At 32.7% G+C, this 27,242-nt stretch overlaps 1 protein-coding gene across 4 annotated transcripts in view; it reads right to left on the bottom strand.

Annotated features, from left to right (window-relative positions):
- Positions 1 to 27,242, bottom strand: part of CDH8 (cadherin 8) — a 383,989-nt gene that overhangs the window by 58,836 nt on the left and 297,911 nt on the right. For all 4 annotated transcript variants that reach the window (XM_017543294.1, XM_037743753.1, XM_017543295.2 and 1 more), the window contains exons 9-10: positions 18,938 to 19,059; positions 5,853 to 5,970 (exon numbers count right to left, since the gene is read on the bottom strand). In XM_017543294.1, the coding sequence (XP_017398783.1) occupies positions 5,853 to 5,970; positions 18,938 to 19,059 (240 nt within the window). The remainder of the gene's footprint in view (positions 1 to 5,852; positions 5,971 to 18,937; positions 19,060 to 27,242) is intronic.

Raw genomic sequence — 27,242 nt, 5'->3', positions numbered from 1 at the left:
ATGAGAAAGTTCTGTAAAGACTGGAAATGTTTGCTAGCAGAGTGACAGAAAAGGTCTGATGCAATTCACAATGTTGAATAGCATTGTGACAACCACACCTATAAATCTATGAAATCTGTGTTATGTATCTGAATTATATCTTAGTGGTCAGTAATCTCAGAACTAAATTGTTTCCCGTAACATACACTGAAAAATAGATGCCTGCAGCAGTGCTATGTCTGACGAGAGTAATAATTTTAGGATTTTCAACATGCATAAAGGAAATTGTTCACTTCTGTAGGTACTCTTGTATTACTATTTTAAAAAGAAAATGAAAGCTACAAAATAACAAGACTTTTACAAAAACAACTCAAGTACAGAAAATCTCCTTGTCTTCCGACACTAACTGTACAGTCATATGCAACTTAGAAACTGGAAGTACAGATCTGTTATCTAGTCTTCTTAGCTCCCACATCACATCGCCCTTAACTACAGCTTAGGCGACAAAATGAGACGTAAATGCCTTTTTTATCAACAACACATTGATGGAAGCATAAACAATAAATCATGAATTACTGAATCAGAAGCCTTTTTGGATCATATATACATAGTGCTGTGTTTCGTATCTACGATCTGTCGCACCTCCTGTTTCATGCAAATTGAGCACCACCTTTTATAATTCAACATTGAAGACAAGTCTCATGCTTCATATACATAATGGTATGGAAAACAATTCAAGTCAATGTTTGGTGCTATGTGTTGTTCTTTGGAAACGTTCACTATGTCACAAGGACAGACAGTATCATCATACTGAAAACACATTAAGATATTCACTATCATACTTATGCAAGTACACAGCTTTTGCTTGTTGCTTGGGAATGCTTGCCTGGAAAACCCAATAATAATGGGTCTGCTGTAGAGAGGGTATGGATGTTTTTATAACGACCACTTAAGGACAGACATATTTCTTTGAGGAAATCCTTCTGTCAGCTCCAAGCAGCCTGTTGTAATAGCAGAACTTAGGGAAAACTCAGGTGGCCAGAAAAAGGGCAATTGGCTCAGCCAGCTGGCCCTCCTTGCTGTATAGATCAGCAGGTAGGTCCTTCAATTACAATCCTGCCTGTATAGGTATACCTGGCTTAGGCAGAGGACAGAATGACTGTCTGCCTTGAAACCTACATCCTACATACAGAAAAAGTATTCCTGAAAATTCAGCTAGAGAGAAGAGGGAGGACAGAGCATCAGCTCTGGCTGGCATAGGAATCAGGAAAATCCACTTCCACTTTCAGGCAGCAAATTTTGGTTTTGTGACAAGGGAAGTTTGAGATAGGCTGATGGTAGTCAAAAATGCAAAGGAAGCCTGTCTGTAATTTTCCAGCTATGTAAATGGTTTCCACAGAGTATGTGTATTTGCAGGGAGGGATGGAAGTTTGGAGGCAATTTAGAACAATTTTGTATGCTGGAATTGAAAGTGATCTCAACAATTGGAAGCTACCATTGTGTGGAGAAACCTGAGTTTCATTTTGGCAATAGAGATAGAGAAAAAAAAAAAAAAAAAAAAAAAAAAAAAAAGTCATCATATTCAAAACCAGATCCAGGAATCCTGAAACTATTTCTGCGGTAGATAAATACTTTCACAGTTATTCCTCCTCCTCTTCCTCTTTTTTATTTGTCTTTCTATTTTAATACCCTTTAGAATGCAATGCATTGCAGTTACTGCATAAGCAAAATTTTTGCAATGCATTCTAGTAAGGATCAGTGCTTTCCCAACTACTGATGAAGCCATGTTCAAATTACTGCACAAGGTTTATAATTCTGAAGATTTAAAGCTTCAAAGAGACCTGGCTGAGCATGATAAGCCAGAGGAGATATAACATAGTATGAGAAAGAATTAAGGAATTCATATAAAGGGACCTCATCCCACTTATTGTTGAGTGTTTTCCTATGTGCTAGGCATTGTGCCAATTGCTGTCTAAGTCGTAGCTCATACATATCCATCACAGCACAAATATGAGGCAGGTATTTTATCCTGGTGTTCCAGATGAGAAAACCGAGGCTTAAAACAGTTTCCTTAAAGTAAGAGTATTCTTGCAAGGATATCTTCCAGGATACAAAAACAAATAAATTGTATACCATTTGTAGTAGGCCAATCGATTGAGACAGAAATCCGTCAGGTAATGCATACATAATTCTTTACACAGGTAACTATGTTATACAACATAGTTAACAATGAGCTAACACAAGTCATGTTTATTCCAAAGCAATGGTTAGCATCTACATGATTCAAATTAATTATCAAAAGTATGTGTTTAAAGTAAGGTTCTTATTAATACGATTTCAGTCAATGAGGGATGTTAAGAAGGAAAAACAAATTCTTATCATCAGGTACTATGGTTCTCCTGCTGGAATTTTAAACATAACCAAGCTACAACTAAGTCCAAGCCCACTGTCTATTTTTCTTCTTACCATAGGCTCTCCTTAGAGAGCAGAGGTTTACGTTTTCTCTCATTTCTCTACACACATGATTTAAGCATTTCAGTATAAACCATGAAAGCTCCCATTTCGCCAGATGGTGCTCTGGCAATTTGTATCACATTTTTACCTGCAGTATTCAGGCTGAAGAAGGGTAGTTTTCTGCAGACCTCAAATTTCCTGCAAACAAGATATTTTAGTATCTCTAAAAGGTCCCTTTTTTTCTTCTCTGCCTTGTGATATGTAATTGTTAGCTGTTTTCCATTTCCATGGTTGAAATGGAAGCCAATATTGAAATGTCGTCAACAAAACTCTCTGCTTATAAATTCAGCCAACTGGAAGATGAAGAAATCATTATCTGGATCATATTCAAGGATCTTTGATTTTTTGGTAGGTACGTATGGTATAAATGGTTTGCTGTATTTTTGACCTTTACTTCTCTACCTCTATTTATATTGAAGTTTGCTTTCCTATTCTGGCAGAAATATGATTCTCATATATTTAGGAGAATAATTTGTGAAATACTTCAACTGTGTAGGAAACAAGAGAGAGGTAATTTCTATCTCATTTTGTCTTTTATTGTGAATAAATTGATAGAAATTGCATTATGACCAATCTATATGAAAGGAGAAAAATAAAAATAATTTGGAAATGAAATATATGGTGGCAAGTTCCTTAGAAAATGCCAAATAACAAAATCATCTCCCTTAAGGATCAAATTAAATAGGAGGCAAACTTGTTCATCAACTGTAGGTTTGATTATATTATCTCTCTCAACATTTTCACATATTTCTGGTAGGCTAGAACTTGTAACTCATGCTTCTCTCAGTGAGGAAGCATCAGACACTGGCCATTTTGAAATTCGTCTTAAGAAGGAAAATAAAAACTGTAAATATGGCTATACCATTTGATTCTATCTCTCTGTGTTTCCAACATACAATATGCCATAGTTTTAAAGTAAATCATATTTAGTATTTTGATTTTTATGGTAGTTTTTGTGTTCTGTCATTATTGACAATGAATTCTCAATAGGCACACAAGATATCTATTTATTATGTATCTATCTACAAATATATATATATATATATATATATATACACATATTAAGACAAGATCATTTTTTTTCTGTTTTTACTGTATGTATTTGGATGCCAAATAAGTAGTGGACTATGAAGCAAAACTCATGAATTTCTGATCTAGGAAGAGGAACATAAGAATATGAATTTTATATATCTATTTCAAACCTGTGGTTTCATGATTTATTTTGTGAAAGGAATGTTGAATATTTGAATTCTAAATCCAAAATCATAGTGAACATAAGTCCTGCTTTCCATAAGACAGTCCTGGTTTATGGTGTTTTTCAGACATAAATATAAGTAACGACCCCTCTCACTTTAAAACATGTCTCAGTAGAGACAATAAATTACATGGTCACTCTTTGTATAATATATAAACACAATCTAAAATAAATAATCATGATGTATGGAGTGCTCTTTCTGTTTCAAGTCATTTTTCAATAGTAACTGACATCTTTTAAAAAAAAAATGCAAAACAAAATAATATGAAAAACCTGTAAGATAGATCATAATTTTAACTTCTATTTTCCTGTTTCTAGATGAAACAGATAATTAACATGACATTAAATATTCTGTTACAGGTTTTATTATAAAATGTGGAATGAAGCAGAATAAAGTATTCTAAGTATTTAAACTTTCATTTTCTACTAATTTCAAAAAATTTGAGAAAACACATAAAATACATTCATTGTAGGATTAAATCTCGTCTTTAAAAATATTAGGGCATAATAAATATGGGTCAAAACTAGACTTTCCCTGATACCCAGTAGTATCTTCTCATTCACCCAATACATTATGTGATGCCTTCCAGGGTCACACTTACAACAAGCGTATGTTGAAATTACAAAATCTACAGGAAGCACTAAAGATCTCTGAATATTTGGAATAGGAAATAACTTCTTCATGGAGAATTTTAATAGCTGGGCATTTTATATGCAAAAATAATGACTGCTACTTACTAGTTTATACTCAGAATAAACATAGACCACACTTATGCACAGACTTCCAGTTCAGTTTGGGGTTTCAAAAGAGGCTTTGTGTTAGAAATATTCACATGATATTCATTAAAAAATATTGATGGTGTTAATAAGGAAACAAAGACAATGTACTTGGATGACAGTTTCTAATCAGGATGGCTAAAAAATGAATAGTCCGTTATTGAGGAGAAAGAAAAGGTTTTGTCTCCCTAGTGTTTATAATAGTGGAAGTCAGCTAAATAGGTAATATCCATATAACGACTGTCATCTCCTTTTAGTGATTCATCCACATTTATCAAAGCATCCCCAAAGAATATATAACATTTTATTAAAAGGCAAGACCGTAATATATTTAGCATGAGCCATAAAACTGTTATTTTATTTCATAAAGGAAATTTTGTCAATATTCACTACCTCTTTTAAACAGATTATCACATATAATACAAACAGATATCATGAATCAAATTTTATTCTTCTGAGTATAGTTCGTATGCAAACTATTGAAAGACCTAAACAGATACCTGCGGTAAAAGCCAGAAAAAAGCCCGAGATACTACTTATATTTTGCTAATCATCTTAAAACAGCTGCAACTAAGACTTAAATATATTTGAACAAAAAAAATCAAGTTAAAAAATCTTTTTAAATATATAGCAGTTTAGGAAACAAAAATGTCCAAATGAGATAGACTTTAAACAGTGATCTATGGCTTTCATATGTAATAAACAATATAGTTAAAGAAGACAGCAATCCAAGGTTGGTCCTCAGAAAATCTAATGAAATGGATTGAACATTCTCAGTGAGTGAAAAACTTAATGAATCAGTTTATATTAGCTCCAAAATAATACTGATAAGAAATGTCCTTCAAAAAGGATTTTCTGATCTAATTGTTATTGTTGAAGTTGGTACAGGCTTAAAACAAATACCTTTAATGTGTACCCACCAACTAGGCAAAATTAGAAAACCTTTCCCTAAAGACTTGGTAAACATTCAATTAAAACTTAACAATTGCAAAGTGTAAGCCAATTTTTTCTCTCAGGGTATCTCAGTATCTCAAAATACCTGGATGCTTTCAAGGGGTTACATTTTACTTTTCATTTTTTAAAGTAAGGTGATTGAGGTATTTCCTAGAATAAAATTAACTTTTTATATTAACAGTTTTCTTATCTATTATTTAAATACTGAAAATAGGGAGTAAGGTAATCATCATGCCATTATACTGATAAGCTGAATTTCAAGTGCTCCTGGGTAAACAAAAATTATTATAATGATATTTTCAGTTATGTTATGAAATTGCAACCTGTTTTCCAATTTATATTGTACTCTGTTTCACAAAGCTAATATATTTACCTTCATTTTTCCTGATGGTGAAATTCGGATTGTTGACCATTTCTGGAAGGAGACTGTATAAGAAATAATGTCCATTTTTGGGATCATCTTTGTCCATGGCGCTAACTGTTTGAATGACCTGAAACATAAAACTTGACATCAGCATTTCTGATAATTTCAGAGGCTCCTACCATTGGTAAGAGCTTAGTGACATTCTTTTTGTGGTCTGATACTTTGGCTCAAAGACTCTTTTTCAGCTCTCTAAATTGTCAGGGATGGTTTGTGCCAAGAACAAGGAGATTCATCACTTTAAAACCTCAGCTTTGATAAGTTGATGAAAATTAAGAGCATTACCTTTGTGTCCATTTGGTGTCTGTGGCTTGAAATAGAAAAGTTAAGTGTGTTTGAAATATCCACTGGGCAATTACAGGTTTCTTTCCAATTTGAGTATTTACGGGCATCTAGAATGAAATTTGGAATTGTTACAGTGATTGCAGTGTGGCTCTTGGGAGGATCTTTGAAGTAGATGACTTAAATCTTGAATCCTCACAACTCTTACACATCAGGCTATAAATGTTTGCCAAATAATGTTCCTCAGCACAAACATCACTGCAACAAATCTTTCTGATGAGTTGCTTCTGTTCCCTCCCGATAATGAATACTGTTTTTAAAAGCTAGTGAATAACACATGCAAACAATGCTTTGGAGTGTATCCTGAGATAAATAAATTATAGGAATTAGAATTACCACAGTGCAGAGAACTGTTTGGATAGTTAGAGGTACTTGGAATTGGTGCCTACTGAAGGTGTTTGTTTCATTTGCAAAGCTACACTAACTTAATGCTAAAGTTATTTATTGGGATGTCAGATAATTTTCTTAATAATTTATATGTATGATTCTGTGATATTGCTACTTCAACATGACAAGTTGGACAAGACCTAATATAGTAAAAATTTGAATGTCCAATCCTATTGTGATAATAGATTTATCATGAAAAGTAGTTAACAATGAAATGCCTTCAGGTTTATGATATTTTGAGGGTATAATAATGATGCCAAAAGTATTGTTTCTGTTTGAACAATTATGTCCCATTGAACTTTGAAATTTTATTAAAGAGAAATAAGTCGATTACTGCATTTTAAGAAGGGATCATCTTTGCTTTCTAACTTACCACTCAAGTGTAAAAACCACAGTTTCAGAACTTTCAGTGGCTAGGGGTCTTTGCTTTATATCAAGTACGTGTTATATGATGGGCAATTCCTTAAATTTGCTTGGGGCAAAAATAAAATATTTTTTTTCGGTTTCTAGATATCCATTTTCAAAATGGAACATTGCTTTGTGTTTGATTTTTATTAAGGACTTTGTTGTCTAGTTATAACGTCTTCTAACTAGTTAAAATTGAACTTAGCTTGAGTGACAAAACAATAAAATAGTGTAAAATATAACTCATGGTTAAGACAGTGTGATAGTCATCAAGGAAAAGGACTCTGGAGTTAAGCTTCTCAGACAAGATGAAAGTCACAGCTCTATTTGTGACTCATTGTGTGACACTGAAGGGTTTCCTTTAGTCTCCGAAACTTCATTTTCTTGTATGCCAGAAATACAAATGCAAAGAATATTTTTTTCATAGGTTTGTTTTGATTATGGATTTATATTCATATAAATCTTTTGACAGTATCTGATATCTAGTAAATTTTCAATAAAATGTTAGTCATCATCATTATTATTACTGTATTTACTAGGGTCATTGCTATTTATTGATGACATGGCACTTTGATAAATACGTATATACTTGTAACAACTGTCACTTAATGACCCAACATTATCAGATTAAAGGAGAATGCAATTACATTTACTATACCTAAACACATAGCACATTTGTCTTGACATTTAAGTGTAGAGAGAGGCCCTAGGGTACTAGTTTCATAAAAATCAACATGAAGTACAAGGGTACTAGGTTTGAAACATGAATAACTACTTTGGACTTCCTGCATGTAAAAATATTTAACAGAAAAGTATGAGTTGACCACTTCATCTCAGAACAGCTGTGCTGGATTTTCATATTAAAAAGTCAAGGGAATGACTATCTTTGATGGAGCCTTCTTTCAGGCAATTATAAAGAAGAAAGGGAGAAACATTGCTTGTGAGCAAATGTAGCAGCTTCTTCTCTGTGTACTCAGTCTTGTCTCTGTAGGACTTCTAACCCCAGGTGTAGCCATGAAGATGTAACTCCTGAAGCGTGTGAGTGCATGTGAAGAATAAGGGCAAATGAAGAGAAGATGTCTTGGTTTTCTCGAGCAGAGATCAGTCATAGTTAAATGCATTCCTACAGTACACTTTGCGGATAAAGCTCCCATAATTGATACCATTCATACTATTTCCAAGTAATCTATGCAAAAATGGCTCATACCTGCTGTTGCATCTACAGGAGAGTCATTTGATTAGCTAAGCCACCATGACCAGAACAAAAGATGTAATAATATAGCTTACCTGTAGCAAAGAAGCATAACTACCTGCCATATAACATTTCAGGAGTTCGGTTTAAACATCACACCAGAAATTAATATATTTTTCCACCATTTATTTTAGCCCAGAACTCATTAGATAAGCAATTTATTGAGCCACACTCTAGAACTACTGACTGAAAAAAATTCCAGATTAGAACTCAGCAATCTGTATTTCGAATGTCATTCAGGGTGATTCTGGTGTACACCCAAGTCTGAGAACCACTTTTTTGAGCCATGGAAAAGAATCATATTCACAGTTTTCTCCTCATCATTAATTGAGAGAGTTTATATTGTCAAGCTCAGTGCATTATATGTTGGGGAGGAGGTGGCTGAAATGGCAAATTATTACATTTTCTTCTAAATATTCCATTGATTAAGATTTTTGGTTAAAAACCACATTTGACACTTTATTTTAATGCAGATAGCCCCTGCTTTGGCATTTAATCTAAAAGTAGGTGCCAAGTAGGTCACTTGAAGTACTTTAAACACTAAAATGCATTAAGATACCATACTAATGAGGCTAAAGTTTTCAACGATGAAATAACTTCTGAATACATTTAGCTTTAAACAGTAAAACAAAAAGAGCAGATTTTCTCAAAGAAGCGCACCTCCACAGAGGCAGACTGTATTGACATACTGAGTAGGTGGCGACTGGAGACCACCTAGCATCCACTGTAAGCTGCCGTGACCGCAGCTGATTTTTCAAATAATTAAGCAATCATTTCATGGGAATAATATAAAAATTTCTGGAGCCGTCATAATTTTTTAGAAATATGCATCTAAAGTTAAGCTTAAAAATTGTCCCTTCTACCAACAAAGTTAATATACAACTGAAAAATACAATGTTTCATAATTTGTTGTTGAAATATTTTCAATTTGGGGAAAGCTACAAGCAAAAGCTACAAACAAAGCATATCTGTGATGTAGGGATAAGGAAATGAATTCCAGAACGATGCTTGGATTTTGATGGGAGCAGACTGTTCTATTTCTTGAGACTACAGATTTGAAGTTAAATAAGCTTTCTAAGACATGAAACTGAAAAATAATTGTGTTCTGTAATGTAATTCTGACCGTTAAAACACCTTTTCATTGTTTGTCAAAAATTTTAAATCTAAATTAGACTGTTTTTAATGGAGTATATCAAATTTTGTGTTAGACTATTTTACATTAACTCAAAAATATTTTATAGTATCAGGATATCACTTCCATTATTAATTTTTGAAAAGTCATGCATTCAGCAAAGAAATATATTTCTAATTATTTGATCTGTTAACAAGCATAGCTGAATCATAGGAGCTATTAGAACCTCTTCCATGAGTTCCTGTAGATATTACTTATCAATATGATCTTACACATCAGGAGTAATCATATATGTGATTTCCCCCCTGACTGCTATTAGAATTACATGTGGCACATGACAACTATTTAATAACTATTGACTAAATTAAGTAATGGATGAACAATAAATAAGTGATGGCAGGTACATTTTTGCATCATCATTTATCCTCACAATACCTCAAGAGGTAAGTATTAAGAAACTTATCAGCACCGTGGTACATCGAATATATTATATATATTTAAATTATGTCAAGTATATGTTATATATGTATACATATACACACATACATGTGTGTATGTACACATGTGTGTGTGTATAAAATGTCTGATCTCACATAAGCCTAAACAGAAATTATTTGCATCCATTGTCCCCAATATGTCAGGCTGCTTCAAAACCTTGTAGACATTTATAATTTCTATGTATGTGCTTCTATTAAATTGGAGCTGAGACCTTCAATATTTTGGAGTATGTGTAAGCATCACCCATCCATCCTTGCTTACTTTGCTTTAGCAGTCTGACCAGTAAAATACATGCCAAAGTAAACATTTAGAAGGAAAAGTTCTATGTATGGACAAGGTGAGAAAGAACTATTCTGTTGTAGCTTTTGGAATGTTTTAAAAGACTTCTCAAATATATGTCTTCTCTAGGAAAACTCAGCAATAAAAAATAGTGTGGTATATTCAATTGAACTGCACTGTCACTTTCTCAGATAAAACTTAATTTCCCTTTTCTTGAAATCCTTCTGTAATGACACGAATTGCAAGGTGATAGAAAGGGAGTGAAGTAAAGGAAGGTAAGTTATGGTTGATGAAGAAATAGCATAATGTTTGACATTCTGTTAATTCTAGCATTATTGTCACTTTATTTCTGATGATCATATTAAATTTACTGAAATATTGACATCTATCTCTTAGAGTTGTTTTCAGCTTAGGAAAGAAGGTGATGATCCATGAATATTTTATTTGGCTGTCATTCCTCAACTTGAAAATGAAATAGTATGAACTTATTTATGTATGCACATTTATGAGGGGAAAGGTCATAGTTTTTATCAAATTATCAATGATGCCCACAGCTAAATGAAATAAAAGAAAATACATTAAAAGCATTAAAGAAAGGTGCTTAAAAATAGAAATTAGACCTGCAAGACAAATCAAGTTATAATAATGATGATTAATTGAGAAGGGGGAAATATAAGTATTTAAGAAATTTTATCAAAATCTACACAATAACCCAATTATTTTGAAACTGTATAATATAGTACAAATATATTCACAGTTCATATCTAATCAAAATGTTAACTAGATATTTTTGATAATTTGCATGGCATTCCAGTCACTAACAAGATTTATATATGTATATATAATATATATGTATAGGCATGGAACATCAAGTGACTATTCAGAGCATGTAGCTTGCAGGTATGACCTACAGGAAATATAGCAGGAAGAAGTAGATGAGGTTCCAATCTTATTGTCACACTAAATGAAGTCCTCAGTCCTCTGGGTGGAATGTAGGACTCTGCCTTTATAAATGCATCGTAGAACATCCAAAATTTTTTTCAGTGTCAGGTTTTTCATTTGAAGTAAAACAATATAATGCTAGGATTCCAGAAGAATGTGCCTATACAAAGTTTGGATTTTCCAGTTCTGCCTCTTGCATTCTTTTGATGTACTCTGTATATCTCATGTATTTTGTATGGTACTGAAATTATTAATATTAAATACAAACCACTCCATCTCTTATCCTATTTTAAAAATCTATAATTCATTTTCATTAGTAGGATAAAATTCAGTTTTCCACATAGCTTAGAAGAATAAACTCCCTTTTCAATTTTATCTGTTCTTTATCCTTACTCTATTTTTTTGTGGGAATATCTCCTGATACCTCTTTAAGACTGTAAACAGTACTTCCTATATTGAAAATATGTTTCATTGTTTATCCTCCCAGAGCAAGATATTTTTCAACTGGGTCCCATCTCCCACAAATTTTATAATTTTTCTATCAAGGTAATTTGGAAGATTTTATAGTCAACCATCCTTGGCAAACTCGAAATGCCATATTACCTTCTTTGGGATTCATATGTATTTCTAAATGCAAGAGAAACTTGTAATAAAACAAAACAAACAGAAGATCATGCTTAATTTTGTCTAATTTAATGTCTCCCAGTCTTGTTAGGTCACACACACACAAACACACACACACACACACACACACACACACACACCCCAAACGACATCATATATTTGCATGCTACGGCACAAGTTTCTATCAAAAACTCACTTTGAATAATGCTGTCCTCTAAAACTCCATTGGGTCTTTAAAAGATTGGAAGGCTTTCTCAGCCTCTGTGTGAAGGTGTTATGTCTACATAGCTTAATGGTTACAGCACTGTTACCATTACCTTCTCTGTCTTCCCAATATTATCTCAGCTCCTCTAGCACCAGGTTATATCCAATTTATGTCACAAACACAAAGCCTACACTTAAAATCTCTTACTACCTAGCCTCAATTTGACTTTCTTTAAAAACATGCTCATCATCACCACTTTTATGAGCAAATCGAAACAAGCATATCTAGGTTTCTCACCTGGCTTCCATCCTAAATTCTTATCCAGTATTCTGTAGGTTGAAAATACAATAAAAATATATCAGTTTATAATAGCCCAAGTCTTTAAACATTCTTTTACACCATTTTCTCTGTAGATAATGAATTTCAATTAAATTAAGGGCCAGAATAAAACGTGAAATTTGTAATCATGCAAGAGTCCCAGTCAGGATATACAGAACTGCAAGTGAGACTTCAAAAGATTTAGATAGCATGTGTTTCTATATAATGATTCCAGTGATTTTTTTTTAATTAACCTACAAATTCATATGGTGAAGAGTTGATCTTTCACCCTTGATAAATAAAGTACTCGTAAATTATCACAAGAGTAGTTATTCCAGTGTTAGGGAACATTGTATTTGTCTACTATATTGACGCATTTAGTAATTATCTATAGTGTGTTATTCTAAGCTCCCTTATAAACATATTACAATAACAATTAAATCCAACAAATATAATAGAAAAAAAGTATTTTTTGCTTTTTAGACTACAAGACTTGTTGAAATAAATACTACTAAAAATTACAAGTATTTATTTAGTATATATTTTATATCTATATATCAATATCTATCTAGTTATTCTGAAGATCTGAGGATTTAAACTAACAGAGATTATGGCTCAGGTTCACAAAACTAATCAATAGGAAATGCATGATTCACATTTAGATTGTTCAAGCCTCAAGCCCTTCAATTATGTATTTTCTTTTCACTTTTGCTTTTCTTGTCTGTCAAACTTGTGCTCTAAAAGTCATACTTTCGTTAATGACTCTCTTGAAATGTGTTTTGCTATATGTGCTTTCTTCAAATGCTGTTTTATGCATTCCATTAATTTACCGACTCCTTACTCCACCCAAAATAAAGTGAAAATAGTATTTTATGCATTTTGTGGAGGCCATCAATTTCATCTGCTTTAAAATCAATCCTGTCTCCCTCTTGTGTATGCAGATAGATTATGAAAGATGCCTGCTGGCAGGAAAGCTAAAATTAAATCTCCTATATTTATTGTTTCATGAGTGTTATAAAGTGCCGTAATTTCATTTTATTGTTTCACATTTATTAGAAAAAGACTCACAGAAACTAGGAAAAATAAATAATGTACCAAACCCATTCATTGCTAGTGTTTATCAAGGGATAATTATCTTTACTTCTCTTATTAAGCTTTATTTCTTTTCATTTAAGTTTTCATGGAATGCTTTTGAGTAAGAATGCCATTGGTCACAGGGGTTTATTGTTTTCTTTTGAAAAAAAGTGCTCACTCTTGATCAGACTTATTCTCATGATTTTTTTTTTTTAAGGTGTGTCACAGAGACAATGGGATTTCAAAGTCTACTTCCTTGGAGAGCATTGTAACATCCTAGAAATTTTAGGGACTTTGGCACCTTTAAGAGCAGACTTTAAAATTCATTTTTGACACTTCTCATGGTAAGTCTTAGGTAAGACTCATAGTTTCTTTCAGTCTTGGCTTCTATATCTATAACATGTAGTTGTTAACACCAAGCTCCCAGAGCAGGAACGCTGATTATACGTTAGAAATGTGTGTACATTTTTCACTTATGTGAGCAATCAGTTTTCTCAATTACTTCCATCTCCACAGCCACCGCCTTAGACCCGGCTACCATTATCTCTTGCAGTTACAGCTTTCTAAATGTGCTTCCTGGTTAAACATGTGTGTGTGTGAGCACACGTGTGCTTGTGTGTGTATTAGATGCTAGTCACAAATATCTTTCACTCTTCTAACAAACTGAGGTCACTGCCCCTTCAGGGTTTTTGCACATGCCTATTCTGTTGGCTAGCAGACTGCCTTCATACCCAGCACTTTCTTATTTTTCCAGCTTCACCATAAACAACACCCATTTTAAAAGTAACTTTATTTGGCGGTAATATATAAAATTGATCCCTGAGATTTCTTTGTGCCTCTCTGTCTGGTTGTTTGAATATTTATTTCAAAACAGTTTTCAAAACTTTAAATTATTATATTTATTCATTCTCCTCATTTCGTAAAACCTCTTCTTCACTAAATTCCTAAGAAAAAATACTTTTATGCCCTTTCACATTGTTTCTTCAGATTATATGATAACAATTAGTACCTTGTAGATGGGTAAAAAATATTGTCCAATAAATAAATGAGGAAAGTTTTCATCTGAAGAAGTTAATATATATACTGTGTGTTTGTGAGTGAAACAAGTGTTTCTATGATAATATCTAGGAAATTAGTTTTTCAATTATCTGTCATTGCGGAATGAAATGATTTAGAACCATGATTCTAAGATTTTGTGAATATCTGTTATGTGTCAAGCATTGGCTAAATACATATTTTCCAGAAGTATTGGTGACTACCTTTTTATTTGATCTTTGATATCCCCATAATAAACACACTTTATATTTCTACGTGTTGATCAGAGACAGAAAGATGAGATAAAAGAAGATAAACCAAAATATTTTTTAACCCACATATAATTCCTTGACATAAACCAGTGAATCTCAACTTGCATGATAATGATGAAGCTCAAATTATACTCCACTAGATTTCTTTATGGTAACAGAATTTCTTTCCTGAAGAATAACTGAAGCTTCCCATCACCTCTAAAACAATGAATATTATCTGAGACTGAACAAAGCACCTTGCCTCATGCCTCAGAAGAAAATATTCAATTCAGTCCCTGCTCTGATAGATCATCCAGAGAAAGTTACCCTAATTCTGTATATGGTAACCAAGAGGTTAATATCTGAAATAAAATCCAAGAAAGAACCTAGTAAGGAGATAAAAGTTAGAACACAGTTACGAAAGGTCCTCTGGTTAACATTGGTCATGGAAGTTCTGTATTTTTCTCTCATGCTTGGTTCTGAGTGTGGGGTTGTTGCTTGGTTCTGAGTGTGGGGTTGTCAAATATATTGAAGGAAGATACTGGTTTCACCACATTTGTTACCTGTTCCACCACTCGTCCAACCAGATTACCATTCTCTTCAGAAATAATCTGGTTTACCCCTGCTGTCTCCTTTTCAGAACTTGATAGATGTTTTCTGTCTCTGGCGAAACTTGTCCTATATTAAGAGGTCTTTTCATTGAGATAGCTCTGTCTCCCCTTCTCCCTTCAGCATCCTACCTGTCCAGAAGATTTGAAATGTTTTCTTGCAATTCTATCTTTTATAAATTTAATTAAATATTTGCCAGAGAGAAAATTCTATGAAGGTAAAAGACTGATTTGGGGGGTGTGGTATGCTACATTTTCAGTACCTAGCCCAGTCCTGGAACATAGTTGGTGCTCAGTGAGTATTTACTGACTAAAAGAAACCCACCACCCTATCAAATACACAAACTGTCAGACATATATTTGACTTTCTGATTTGGAATCTTCAACATACATTCCCATTTTTTGCCTTGGAAATTAGAGAGGGGTTAGTGGAGAGTATCCTGTTTAATCTTCCTGTTAAACTGAGAGCCAAATCATCTGCAAATGACTATATCATGTCACCACTGAATTAGCCTAAAGATATATATCATCTTAAGTCTTTTGACTTAAAACAAATCACCTGAAACTATCAGATTTTTAAATATATATATATATATATATACACACACATAACTAGAAATGATAACATATATTAACATTTAACTATGTAACCAAGGATTATTTTAAGTGATTCTAATCAAATGTGATTCAGGTGGATTTTGTGCAGTGGTCTGTGAACCATTACTCCCTGTTGTGGTTCTGGTTACACTTTTGAGAGAACAAATTCAAGGGAATGTCACCTTTAAGTTTAGAATCATGAGAAGGTGGAAGGAGCAGATATTATTTCCAATTCTACATTCAAAGTGAATCTACACTTGTTTTAGTACAGATGTATCATAAACTGGACATAACTGCGTAGACAAGAGAAAGTGACCTCCTTCTTTATTTTATTCTTTTTCATTCTGACTACCTTTAGATGAGTTCAATTCAGTGGAAAAATATATATAAAGCACAATAGAACTATCTACGCTCATGTTAATAATCGTTTTCATTTTGTGAGCCATTTAAAAACCTCTTTACGTAGGCCTTCTCAGTCTGGACCATTCCTACAGCCTGGATTTTTTAAAATGGCTCATCCCTCCTTGATTATGGCTAACAATTTCCAGCTACACCATCTCCCAGGAAGCTGATCCCCTGAGTGTAGTCTTAAACCCACACCTTCCGGCCAAACAAGGCATTTGAATGTCACCTGCAGTTTTTCTGAGGCTGTTGTAAAGCAGACTGAATTGTTTAAAAATATTAAGAAAACTTTGAATTTAATGGCTAATTTGGTTTTTGACATTTATTTTTCACGAGCACGTGATAATCTGCTAAGGAATATTTTAGGTCCATAGTGAGTCAGTCATTTGTGTGGTGTTAGGAGAGATGATTGAAAGTATATCTTTGTTGAAATTCTGTAAGTAAACACGTGTGAATAACAGATACAAATTTTGGTAAATGTTAAATATAAAAATTAGACTGTTGAGCATTAATAGTGACCTAGAAGTGATGTAAGAAATAAAACCTGAATTCTGGCTAGCACTAAGGATTCAAAGAGTTCAAGAAAGTTGTTTCAACAACTGCATGTACATCATCAACAGTCAGCTATGTGTCCAAGAATGTGGCTAAGACATTAAAGATCTGATCCTTTCATATAACTAATGAACTTAATAAATATGCCTAAACAGATCATTAGAGGATAAGATGGTGTAGCACATATACCCACAACATAAGCATTTCTTCAGAGAAAGAGTCATTCATTGTGATTGGAAAAATCATAAAACAAAGAATCAACTTTTTTATTTTGGTTTTGCATAGGAAAGATGAGAAAACAATGCATTTTTTTTCCTGAAGTTAAGAAGAAGGACTGAAAAGTCATTAAAACTTTGAAAACAGTCAAAATCCACCAGGTAAACCTACAGATTCCTAGAGATCCAAGAGGCATGCTTGTCAATAACACAAATGAAGCCAATGTTGAGTTTTGAGATATCAATGCCATTGACTCCGTGAACTTATGTGATGAGTTTTGCATGAGCAATGGAGTTTCATTTAAATTATAAAGTATTTTTCATACTATGTGTGATTGAAAAAGTCTAGCTTAGTAGTCTGTGATTTAGCTACATTATTTCAGCAATGATCTGGTCCGCACAACATCCATATCCTTGAAACAACCTGCCGTATTTTGATCAAACTCTCTCTGTCAACTCAATCTACCAATTTAGGTAAATGATATTTGTTGATATATGTGTGTATATATAAGCACATACACACTCCCTTCTCAAAGGATCACAAATGAAGATGCTCAAAGGATGTGATTGAGAGGGGGTAAATCCACATGATAAAATTAAGAAACATTGGAGCTAATGTTAGAATATTGTAAAAATAACCGTATATCACTACTAAAGCTGAATGCTTTTATGAGAACATGTCTAGATGATTAAAAGTTAATCAGTTTTATTACTAGAATTTTAGGGTGTGTGTGTGTGTGTGTGTGTGTGTGTGTGTGTGTGTGTTGTCTTATTCTGGGAGATGGAAACAATGCCAATCCTCCAGATATATAAGAGTAGTCTATGGGGAAATGCCCACTATTTAATAAGAGGGTAACAAATTGGTCATTTATAATAAATAAAAGCATAGACCTAAAGGGCAAGTCCTTTCTTTAGAGGAAAAAACTCTGACTCTTGTCAGGTAAGCTGCTTAGTAAATAGTGAATTTAATTCCTAACACCCACATGAGGCACAAGAATAGTTGGATTAACAACTCCAGTGTCATACTGTCAGCTGCTGTTTATTTAAATTAAAATGTCACCATCCAGAAATAAATTAGGAAGTTGAAAAAGAATAAATTTCTTAAACATACAGTACTTTGGTACCTTGTTAAAATAAATCTGTTACATTTATGTTTTTGCAGAACTTTACATAGGCTATTTCCATTTTGACATTCAGAGTATAGCAGATATTTGTTTCTGTTTATCTTGCTTGTTTAACTCTTCCTCCCTTTATTCATTCCTCTTTTTCTCCTTCCCTCCCTCCCTCTCCCATTTCCTCTCCCTCTTCCTTTTCTTCCCCCCTCTCTGATTTTCTTCATGTTTCTTTTTTTGTTTTCATTGCCCAACTACACTATATGAGCCACAAAAGTGTTCTACTAATACACACATCTAAAATGTGTTGTTCACCTTGTGTTTATCTAAATATATATACATTTTTACAGATTTCAATATTCATTTCCTACAACTTTCTATATACCACTGGTTTTCTTGGGTTTAACTATTATTTGTTATTCATATGTTTGCCATGAAACAAACGTCTCCTCTCCATGAGATTTTGTCTTGCTTCTTGTCATTTGAAAGTAAAAATTCAGCCCCCATCACTCTAAAACATCCGCTGCTATCATCTATATCCCAAGATATTTTAAGACAGTGATTTGGCTGTGGGTTCATGGCTCAGCATGTTGTTCCACTTTAGGAACCAGTTTGGTCATAAGTAGGAAGATAAATAACATCTGAGGAAGAAAAAAAAAATCCCTCTCTATTCCCATTTGGATGTGTTTCTTGCCTAGGAGTTTTGCAGATCATAAATGATGCAAATGCACAATATAATGCAGGTTAATCAAATATGAGACAGTTGTATACAAACATATTCAGCATTAACAACATGGAGATATTTACTTGGCCGGGCTTTCCATTTTCACATAAAAATGCCTCATATTCGGATGCGAATTCAGGGGCGTTGTCATTGACATCCAGCACTTTAATAGCAACAGGTACTCGTGATATCTGACTGTGGTTCCCTATGGGAAGGAAAAAATAACATCAGCATTGAGGGTATTTCATTTTAACGTGCAACTCATCTTTCTCTTGAAAGCATGTGTGTCTGTTTCCAACTGCCCTTAATTAGGATGTTTTCAACACGGTGATTATAGAGTCTGACCAAATAAGAAAAATAGCTAGTGCTTGACTGCTTTTAAAAAAAGCATAAATTATTATTTCAAACACCACTTGCTGGAGTTTAGCTTGACAAAGACCATATCTGAATAAGTTAAAAGAGATTTATTTGACAAAGCAAATTTTATTTTATTGATAAAATCCAATCTTTAAAAGGAAAATGTTGTATACAACAAAAATTTATTTATTTTTATTCTTGAGATGAAAACAACCCACTTTAAGCTATTACTTACTTGACTGACTATGTAATAGAGATGAACACTGAAAACCTAGCAAAAGGCCAGAACCAAATCACTTGTTGAGAATGGGTCCTTAACAATGATAAAAGAGATAAGATTAAGGATGAAGTATCATATATTTTATGAACTGCATTTTTCATTAAAATTGACCTTGGAATATTTTTGGATAAGACGATCCCAAGTCATTTTAATATTTTCATTTTCATGAAGATTTTTATCAATGTAAATGTATAATAATCTTTTAATCTTTCCAGGTCAATTCTAGTGGCAGAGAACTCAATACTTAATCCTTAATCCCTAAATCCTTACTTTTTTTTAATTATATATACACACATAAACACAGTAAGAGATCTAGTCCATTAATACAATGCTGACTTGGGCTATGTTACGATTTTTCACTTGTAATATATGGAATATAGTTTTGACTTTGACTGTACCATGTAATAATCTTTTGGTCTGTTATAAATTATACAGAATGCATTGGAGATGGCCAATTATTTATTTGTGTTTCTGTGGCATTGAATATTTATAAGCAAGCCAAAAGGGGAAAAACGTTTGGCTTTGAATATGAACAAACAACTTGCATTTGATATATCAAACCCATCTTTTGACAACTGATTACATTTAGGGCTCTAAAATACTCATTTTATTTTGTTAAAGATAAAAGTACTCCTAATGCATACACCAAATAGCTATGATACAGATTTATGTTTGGTTTGCCCTGCTGGCTATGCTACAAGATTTGAATTTAGTGGTCTACCATGGCTACTCTCCAATATTCCAATTCTGTTAACTACAAATGGCAGAATACTATCCTGATGAATTAATGGAACTTGACTTCAATTCCGAAAAATCAAGGTGATGTCTCACCTGACATACCCCTTTTATATCTAATGGACTTATACCCCTTTTTATATCTAATGAATGTCTTTATCCTTTATTCAGAGATGAAACGTGCACTTTCTTAGTTTTGATAGAAGAAAACTTCTAAATAGAGTTTAACATATGACTCTAAGACAAGAAACTCATATTTTATCGTTTATCTACTAAACACAACTTTACAAAGTTTATAACTTAAGTAAGATATGGTTATATCCCTAAATAATTACTTTCATTTTCCAGTCTGACCATTAGCTAAATAGCATTTCTTGGAGAGTAAAAAGGAGAATGGCATTTTGTGTGCTAAACATCCATTTTGGAGCCCCAGCTTTGCCTTCTACTACCTGTGTGACCCTGAGCAAGTAATTTAACCTAATTTTTTTTTCCTAAAATAACTGAAAGTCTAGAATTTAACACTTTGGTTATGGAATTATTATAAATATCATATGAAAAAAAAGTGTCTCATACAGTATTGGACACACATTCAGTGATATTCCAGCCTTTGCAATTTCCCACATGAACAGCACTATGCATATTGAATGTTCACTATTCATGGTGCAAAATATTTCACATAATCATATTTCATTCAATGTGCACACAAAAAAGGCTATGAAGTTGTTAATGGAATCCCCATATGTAAGATGTAAAACCTGACACTTAAAATATTATATGCTTTTACCAAGATTACTCAGTTAAGCATCAACTTCAAAAGTGATTTTTGCTCTTCCAGACATAAGCCATTTTCATAGTATAATACTGATGAAGCAAAAAAAAAAATAAAATAAAATACCTGTGTGTGTTTGTGTCTGTGTGTGTGTGTGTGTGTATCAAGGTAACTAATTATTACTAACTCCTAAGGAATGTTTATAAATTTGTTACAAGTACTTACCTGAAAGTTGGCCAATATTTGAAGTTTTGGACCAAATATGAAGTACCAAATGTCTGAAGGATTGTACCACCATTAATAGTCTCAGAATTGCACTCGTAATCTGCAACCCTCCCTAAGAAACTGTGCAATTTAACTTCCAGAACTTTGCTCATGGTCCTATTTTACCTCAGTAGTGTACCTTCAATTGATTAATTTCCTTTTTTAATTCTCTGTTTCATTTCCAAGAATTACTGGTTATTCCTTTATCTCTATAACACTCATTCTTTCCATTCTACATCCTAAACCAATTCTTGTATATATAAATAATTAAACTTCTTTTAGAATTTTTACTTTAATCTCCCTAAATATTCAATTAATAAATAGTCAGTGATTAACACAGACTTAATAAACTGCATGTACAGATTAGACAGTGAATAATAGGGGAACAGTCTTAGAAAACTGAAAGTATAAGATAAAGCTGCCATATTCCTTAAACATTATTTGCTTCTTCTGAAGTGAAAAATATTGCTAATCTTATGGATTCAGGTTCACTGACAATGGTTGATTAGGCCAAGTCAGCTATGTATGATATTATTCTTTGTTTTCCTTCTCTTTAATGTTTTATGCATACACATGCACAGACACACACACACACACACACACACTCTCATATCTACAGACTGCAGGCAAACGTGCTTATATACAATTCCTTTCCAATAATTTGGTTAAAAACCTTGTCAAAGTCTATTTTTATTTTTCTCTTTTCTTTTTAGTTTGGCCTCATAGTTGCAATACATTGCAATTATCTCTTAGAGTTAGATGATCAGCAGGTGGTAAAACTCAAACATAAAGGATAAACAAGCTCCATCGGTTTCTTATTGGAGGTAATTTTCAACATTAAAGTAGCTTTTCTCATATGTCATATATGGGACAAAGTGGTATTTATTCCTGGGACCCAGTGTAAAATACCAATTAATATTTTTTAGGAGCAATGTGCGATTAGGAAACTATTACTTCATACTGTTGGAAAATCATGAATGAAAAAAATGTTTTTCCAATTATTATATTTCATGTGTCCCAGCACCTCTATAAGAAAATAATATTTTAATATAATGGTCAAAGAACTTTTGTAAGTAATTATTATTTTCTTCTTTAGTTAGTGGTTCTTTAGTTTATAGTTCTGTGAGAAACTCAGAACTGAATTTGAAACCCACTTTTTATAGCTTTAAAGAATATCATGGTGTACTAATTGAACTCTTTGTTTTACATTTTTATTTAACAACTATGTAACTATACAAAATTAATTTGTTTTTATATAATTGTGTTGTAGATATTTCTAGATGTTTTCTTTTAATATTTTATCATCTATTTCTTTAGAAAAATAAAACAAAATAAAACCTAAGCTGTTTTCTCTGCAGTGAAAAGCTATTTCCAGATGGTTAGAATTTCTATAATTATGCCTCAAAATTTAGCATAAGACACCTTCCTTCCAGAAAGTCTTTTTAACACATAATTCAATTTTGTTTGTTTGTTTGTTTTGTTGTTCTTGTTTAAGACTTATAACATGATAGCCTGAGGAACTCTCCAAACACTGTTTGCAGAAAAACTGGTGAAAGTACTTTTTAAAATAATTACAGTCTATGGAAAAAGTCCTAAGGGATACAGACAAAAAGACTGAGGTCACTACCTCCTTCTCTCCACAAAGCACTTCACTCCTTAAGCAGGGTATCACTAAGAAAGGAGTTTCAAAGCCATAGCTCAAACATTTTGCTTGGGAGTAAGAGAAAAGCAGGCCATAAAGCAGAAAGTTCCTTCATATACAAAGTAACATATACAAAAGCAGGCCATAAAGCAGGAAGTTCCTTCATATACAAAGTAACATATACAAATTTCTCTTTATACACAAAGGAGTGTGAAGTTCAAGCCTGAAGGTAAACTCAAAATGTAAAGGTTGCTACTAAAGGCAAATGAGACTGTTGGTAGATCTGGCAGATTCACTGGAGTGATAGGCTAGTTGCGAGAGAGAAAGGGGATAGAGTCAGCTGAAATGAGACATTTAGGAAAAATAACAAATCTGAAACATTTATCTAGGGAATCATTACTTTAATAGAGACCAAATTTGAATGGATCATACTGTGGAACAAATTATGACCTAGGGCATTTTTTTATTACAGTTGAGCAGTCGGCTGGCAATTAAACAACCTTAATGGCTGGATATGGTCAGGGACAGAGGCAACCAATGATAGCACTGGCAAAACCACAGTATTTCCAGGTGGTTTTTATTTTTATTTTTTATTTTTTAATTTTTTAAATTGCATTTTAGATTTTGGTGTCCATGTGAAGAACACGTAAGATTGTTGCATAGTTACACACATGGCAGTGTGGCTTGCTGCCTTCTTATGTAAATAACCAACACTGTACCTCTGGAGAAGAAAGATCACCGACTTTACACCACTAGGGGAGAAAGGTTTTACTAAAATAATTCAGCAAGTCACAAACAAATGAGTAAATAATTCCAAACTCCAGAGGGAGGATTGGTAACTAGAATTGCTACATTGTATTACTGAAAATATCTAGTTACAATAAAACAGTTACAAGTCATGAATATAAACAAACAGTAAATTATGACACATACGTCAGAAAAAAAGCAGGCAAAATAAATCATATGTGAAAGTGACCATATGTCAGATTTAACAGAGTTCACAGTAGCCATTATAAATATGTTAAAAGAGGCATAATTAAATATGAAAATTAAGATGTCATAACAATATAACTTCAAGTAGAAAATATCACTAAAAAAACAGAAATTATTAAAAAGGAAGCAAATGGAAATTCTGCAGCAGGAAATTACCATAACCGAAATTTAAAAATTCACTAGAGAGGCTCATAAGTAGATTTAAATTGGCAGAAGAAAGAATTAGGGAATGGAACGACAGACCAATAGAGATTTTGCTAACCAAAGAACGGCAGTCAAAAAAACGAAGAAAAGAAAAATGAGCAGAGCCTCGGTGAAATATAGGACATCATTAAGTGTCTTATATGCATAATAGGAATAACAGAAGAAAATGAGAGAGAGAATAGATTTTTAAAAATTGAACAAATAAGTCTTGTAAACTTTCCAAATTTATTGAGAAACGCTAGCCTGTATATTGAAAACCCTAGCCTAAAACTTCCCCAACAAACCCCAAGTAGGATAAACACAAAGAGATTCACAGACATTATATTTAAAATGCTAAAAGTCAAAAACAAGATCATTTTGAGACCAGTAGGAGGTAAAAAAAAACAAACAACAAAAACTCATCACCAGGGTACCCCAATAAAAATAGCAGCTAACTCCTCATCTGAAATAAAGGATTTAAGAAAACAGTAAGATATCATACTCAAAGTGTTCAAAGAAACATAACTGTCAGCCAAGAATACTACATCCATCACAACTATCTTTCAAAAACAAAGGTAAAATAAGATCATCACCAGATAAGCAAAATCAGAAAATTTGTTCTTAGCAGACTCCCCAGTACACTCACAACAAATGATAAGAATTCTTCAGTTGAAAACAAAGGATTCTTGACAATAATTCAAATCCAAAGGAAAAAAAGAGTCAGAAAAAAAAAAATGATAAAGGTAAATATGTCCTTATAAAAGACTGTATAAAAACACCTTGTTCCTCGTTTCTTAACTATTTTAAACTTATTCACATGAAACTCTATGTATCTATTTATATTATAGTATATAATAGTATTGCTGAGCTTGTAACATATCAAAATGTAATATATTTGCCAATCATGGCAAAAGGAGATGAGTGGACATGAAAGCATAAGGGGCTAAGAAAATGAATTCAGGTTGTAACCAAATTGACAGGAACAAATGAAAAGAACAGAAATAATACATTAAAAGGTTACTATAACAAAAGCTATGAATATATACTCTCTCTCCTCTAAGATTCTTTTAAAAACACAATATTATAAAGTAATAATTATAACAATACAATTTTAGAGTTTATAACATGTATATGTGTAAGATGTACATCAGTGATATCACAAAATAGGAGGGGAAGGCAATAGAACCACATAGGAGTAGAATTTTTACATCACATTTGAATTAAGATGGTATATATCTGAAGCTTATATTCTGCTAATTAAAATGTATATTGTAAGCCCTAAAAGAACCACTAAACAGTTACAAATATTTGTTACAAACATTACATACTTTTGGGTGTATGTTTGTATACAAATATATTTCTTTACTTTCCAAATTTTCTATAAGGAATACAACTAATTTTATAATAGAATAAACAGTTATTTATTTTGTTTTACAAAACAATATCTTTATGCTGTAGGATTTGACATCTTACATGTTATTCAAAATTTGACACTAAAAATAATAAGAAAATAAAAATAAACATATTGTGTTGCATTGATATTAAAAACATTAGTGTTTTAAAAGAAACTATCAAAAAAGTAAAAAGACACCCACTAAATGAGAGAAAACATATTATATTCATGTATCTAAAGTCATATAGTCATAAAATTGTTCTTTGATACATTAATTATTACAGCCTATTAGCATGTTCCTTCGTCTTGCTTTTCCCAGTACCCTTCTCACCCCTCTTGTCACTTTCAGATAAATTTCTCCAGCTGTTAATTTTGTGTCCAGTATAAAGTTTATCATAAAACAATTTGAGTTTGTACTACCAGAAAATATTAATATCAAAATTGTGATTTTAGTTGCTCATTGAATCTGGAGCCCTCTATATTTCTCCAATAGCGATCTAGGATCACAGTGCTCCAGTAAATGATCAATGAATACCTTAAAACATTCAAACTAATTAATGTACCAAACCATAATCTTAAATAATAAATTATTTTTGTTAATTAATTCATTGATTACTTAATAGCTTTATCTACTCCGTGCCCTAATTTTGATTATTTAATATGTATAGTGATGTATAAGTGCTCTTCTACGTGCCTTGAATATAAGAAAAAACAAACAGAGATAAGGACTCTACTCTCTCAAAACTTACAGTACAGTAGCAGAGAATAATCAAATACTGTTGAATTATATATCAGACTGAGGTGAGAGATAGGAAACAAAGCAGACAGTTTTAGTGCAGCACATCACAGAGACAGCTTAACTTGATTGGGGGTTTAAAGAAGATAGATCTTGAACAGTCACAATTGGAGTTGAGGTAGGTGGACTGGAAAACATTCCATTTGGAGAACATACTGGGACCTTGTTGATGTTGACTCATCAACCTTGCTGACGGGGAAATAACTTTCTTCTGTATTTGCAAGGATGCTACAATGAGTATGGGTCTCTAGCTCCAGTCATAGACCTGCTTTTGCCTTTTGTGTTCACTTCCTACTCCCTTTCCAGGGCCATTTTCCAGAGTTTATATTTTTGCAGCACTTCTGTTCATACAGGTCATGCTTGTGTCTACTTTGTGAGAGGCAGGTCCTTCCAGTTCTCTTAGACCACACTTCTTTCAAAGTCCCTTAAAAATCCTACCTTTTCCAGAAGGCTTTTGTTAGAACCAGCAACAATTATCACCTTCCTTCCTTCCTTCCTTCTCTCTTTCTCTTATTTTTATTAAACTTCACAAGAGTTGTTTAGAGTTGTTTAGCTGTGTAGTAAATATTCCATCGATCCAGTAAATGTGAGTTTTTCTTGTCTCTTCAATTAAGTTTAAAATATATGTCAATTGTAAAAAAAAATAGCTTTTTCTTTTCTTTAAACTTGTTTGTATTAGTTTCCCAGGGCTGCCATAACAAATTACTACAAGCCTCATGCCTTAACGATATAGAAATGTATTCCTTCACCCTCTCACACTTGGACATCAGAAGTGCAAAATCAGGGTCTCAATAGTGCACATGCCCTCAGAAGCCCCCAGTGAAGTATCTTTTTTTGCCCATTTCAACTTCTAGTACCTTAATATTTCATGGTTTGTGATGGCATGGATCCAACTTCTGCCTCCATCTTTGTGTGGCTTTCTTTTCTTCTTCTTGTATCTTCTCTTCTATTTCTTTTTTTTTTTTTTTTTTTTTTT

Source organism: Cebus imitator, unplaced genomic scaffold (assembly GCF_001604975.1).
Source record: "Cebus imitator isolate Cc_AM_T3 unplaced genomic scaffold, Cebus_imitator-1.0 Scaffold151, whole genome shotgun sequence".
Lineage (NCBI taxonomy): Eukaryota > Metazoa > Chordata > Mammalia > Primates > Cebidae > Cebus > Cebus imitator.
The sequence above is the reverse complement of the archived record's forward strand: the minus strand, read 5'-3'. Positions and strand labels throughout refer to the sequence as shown.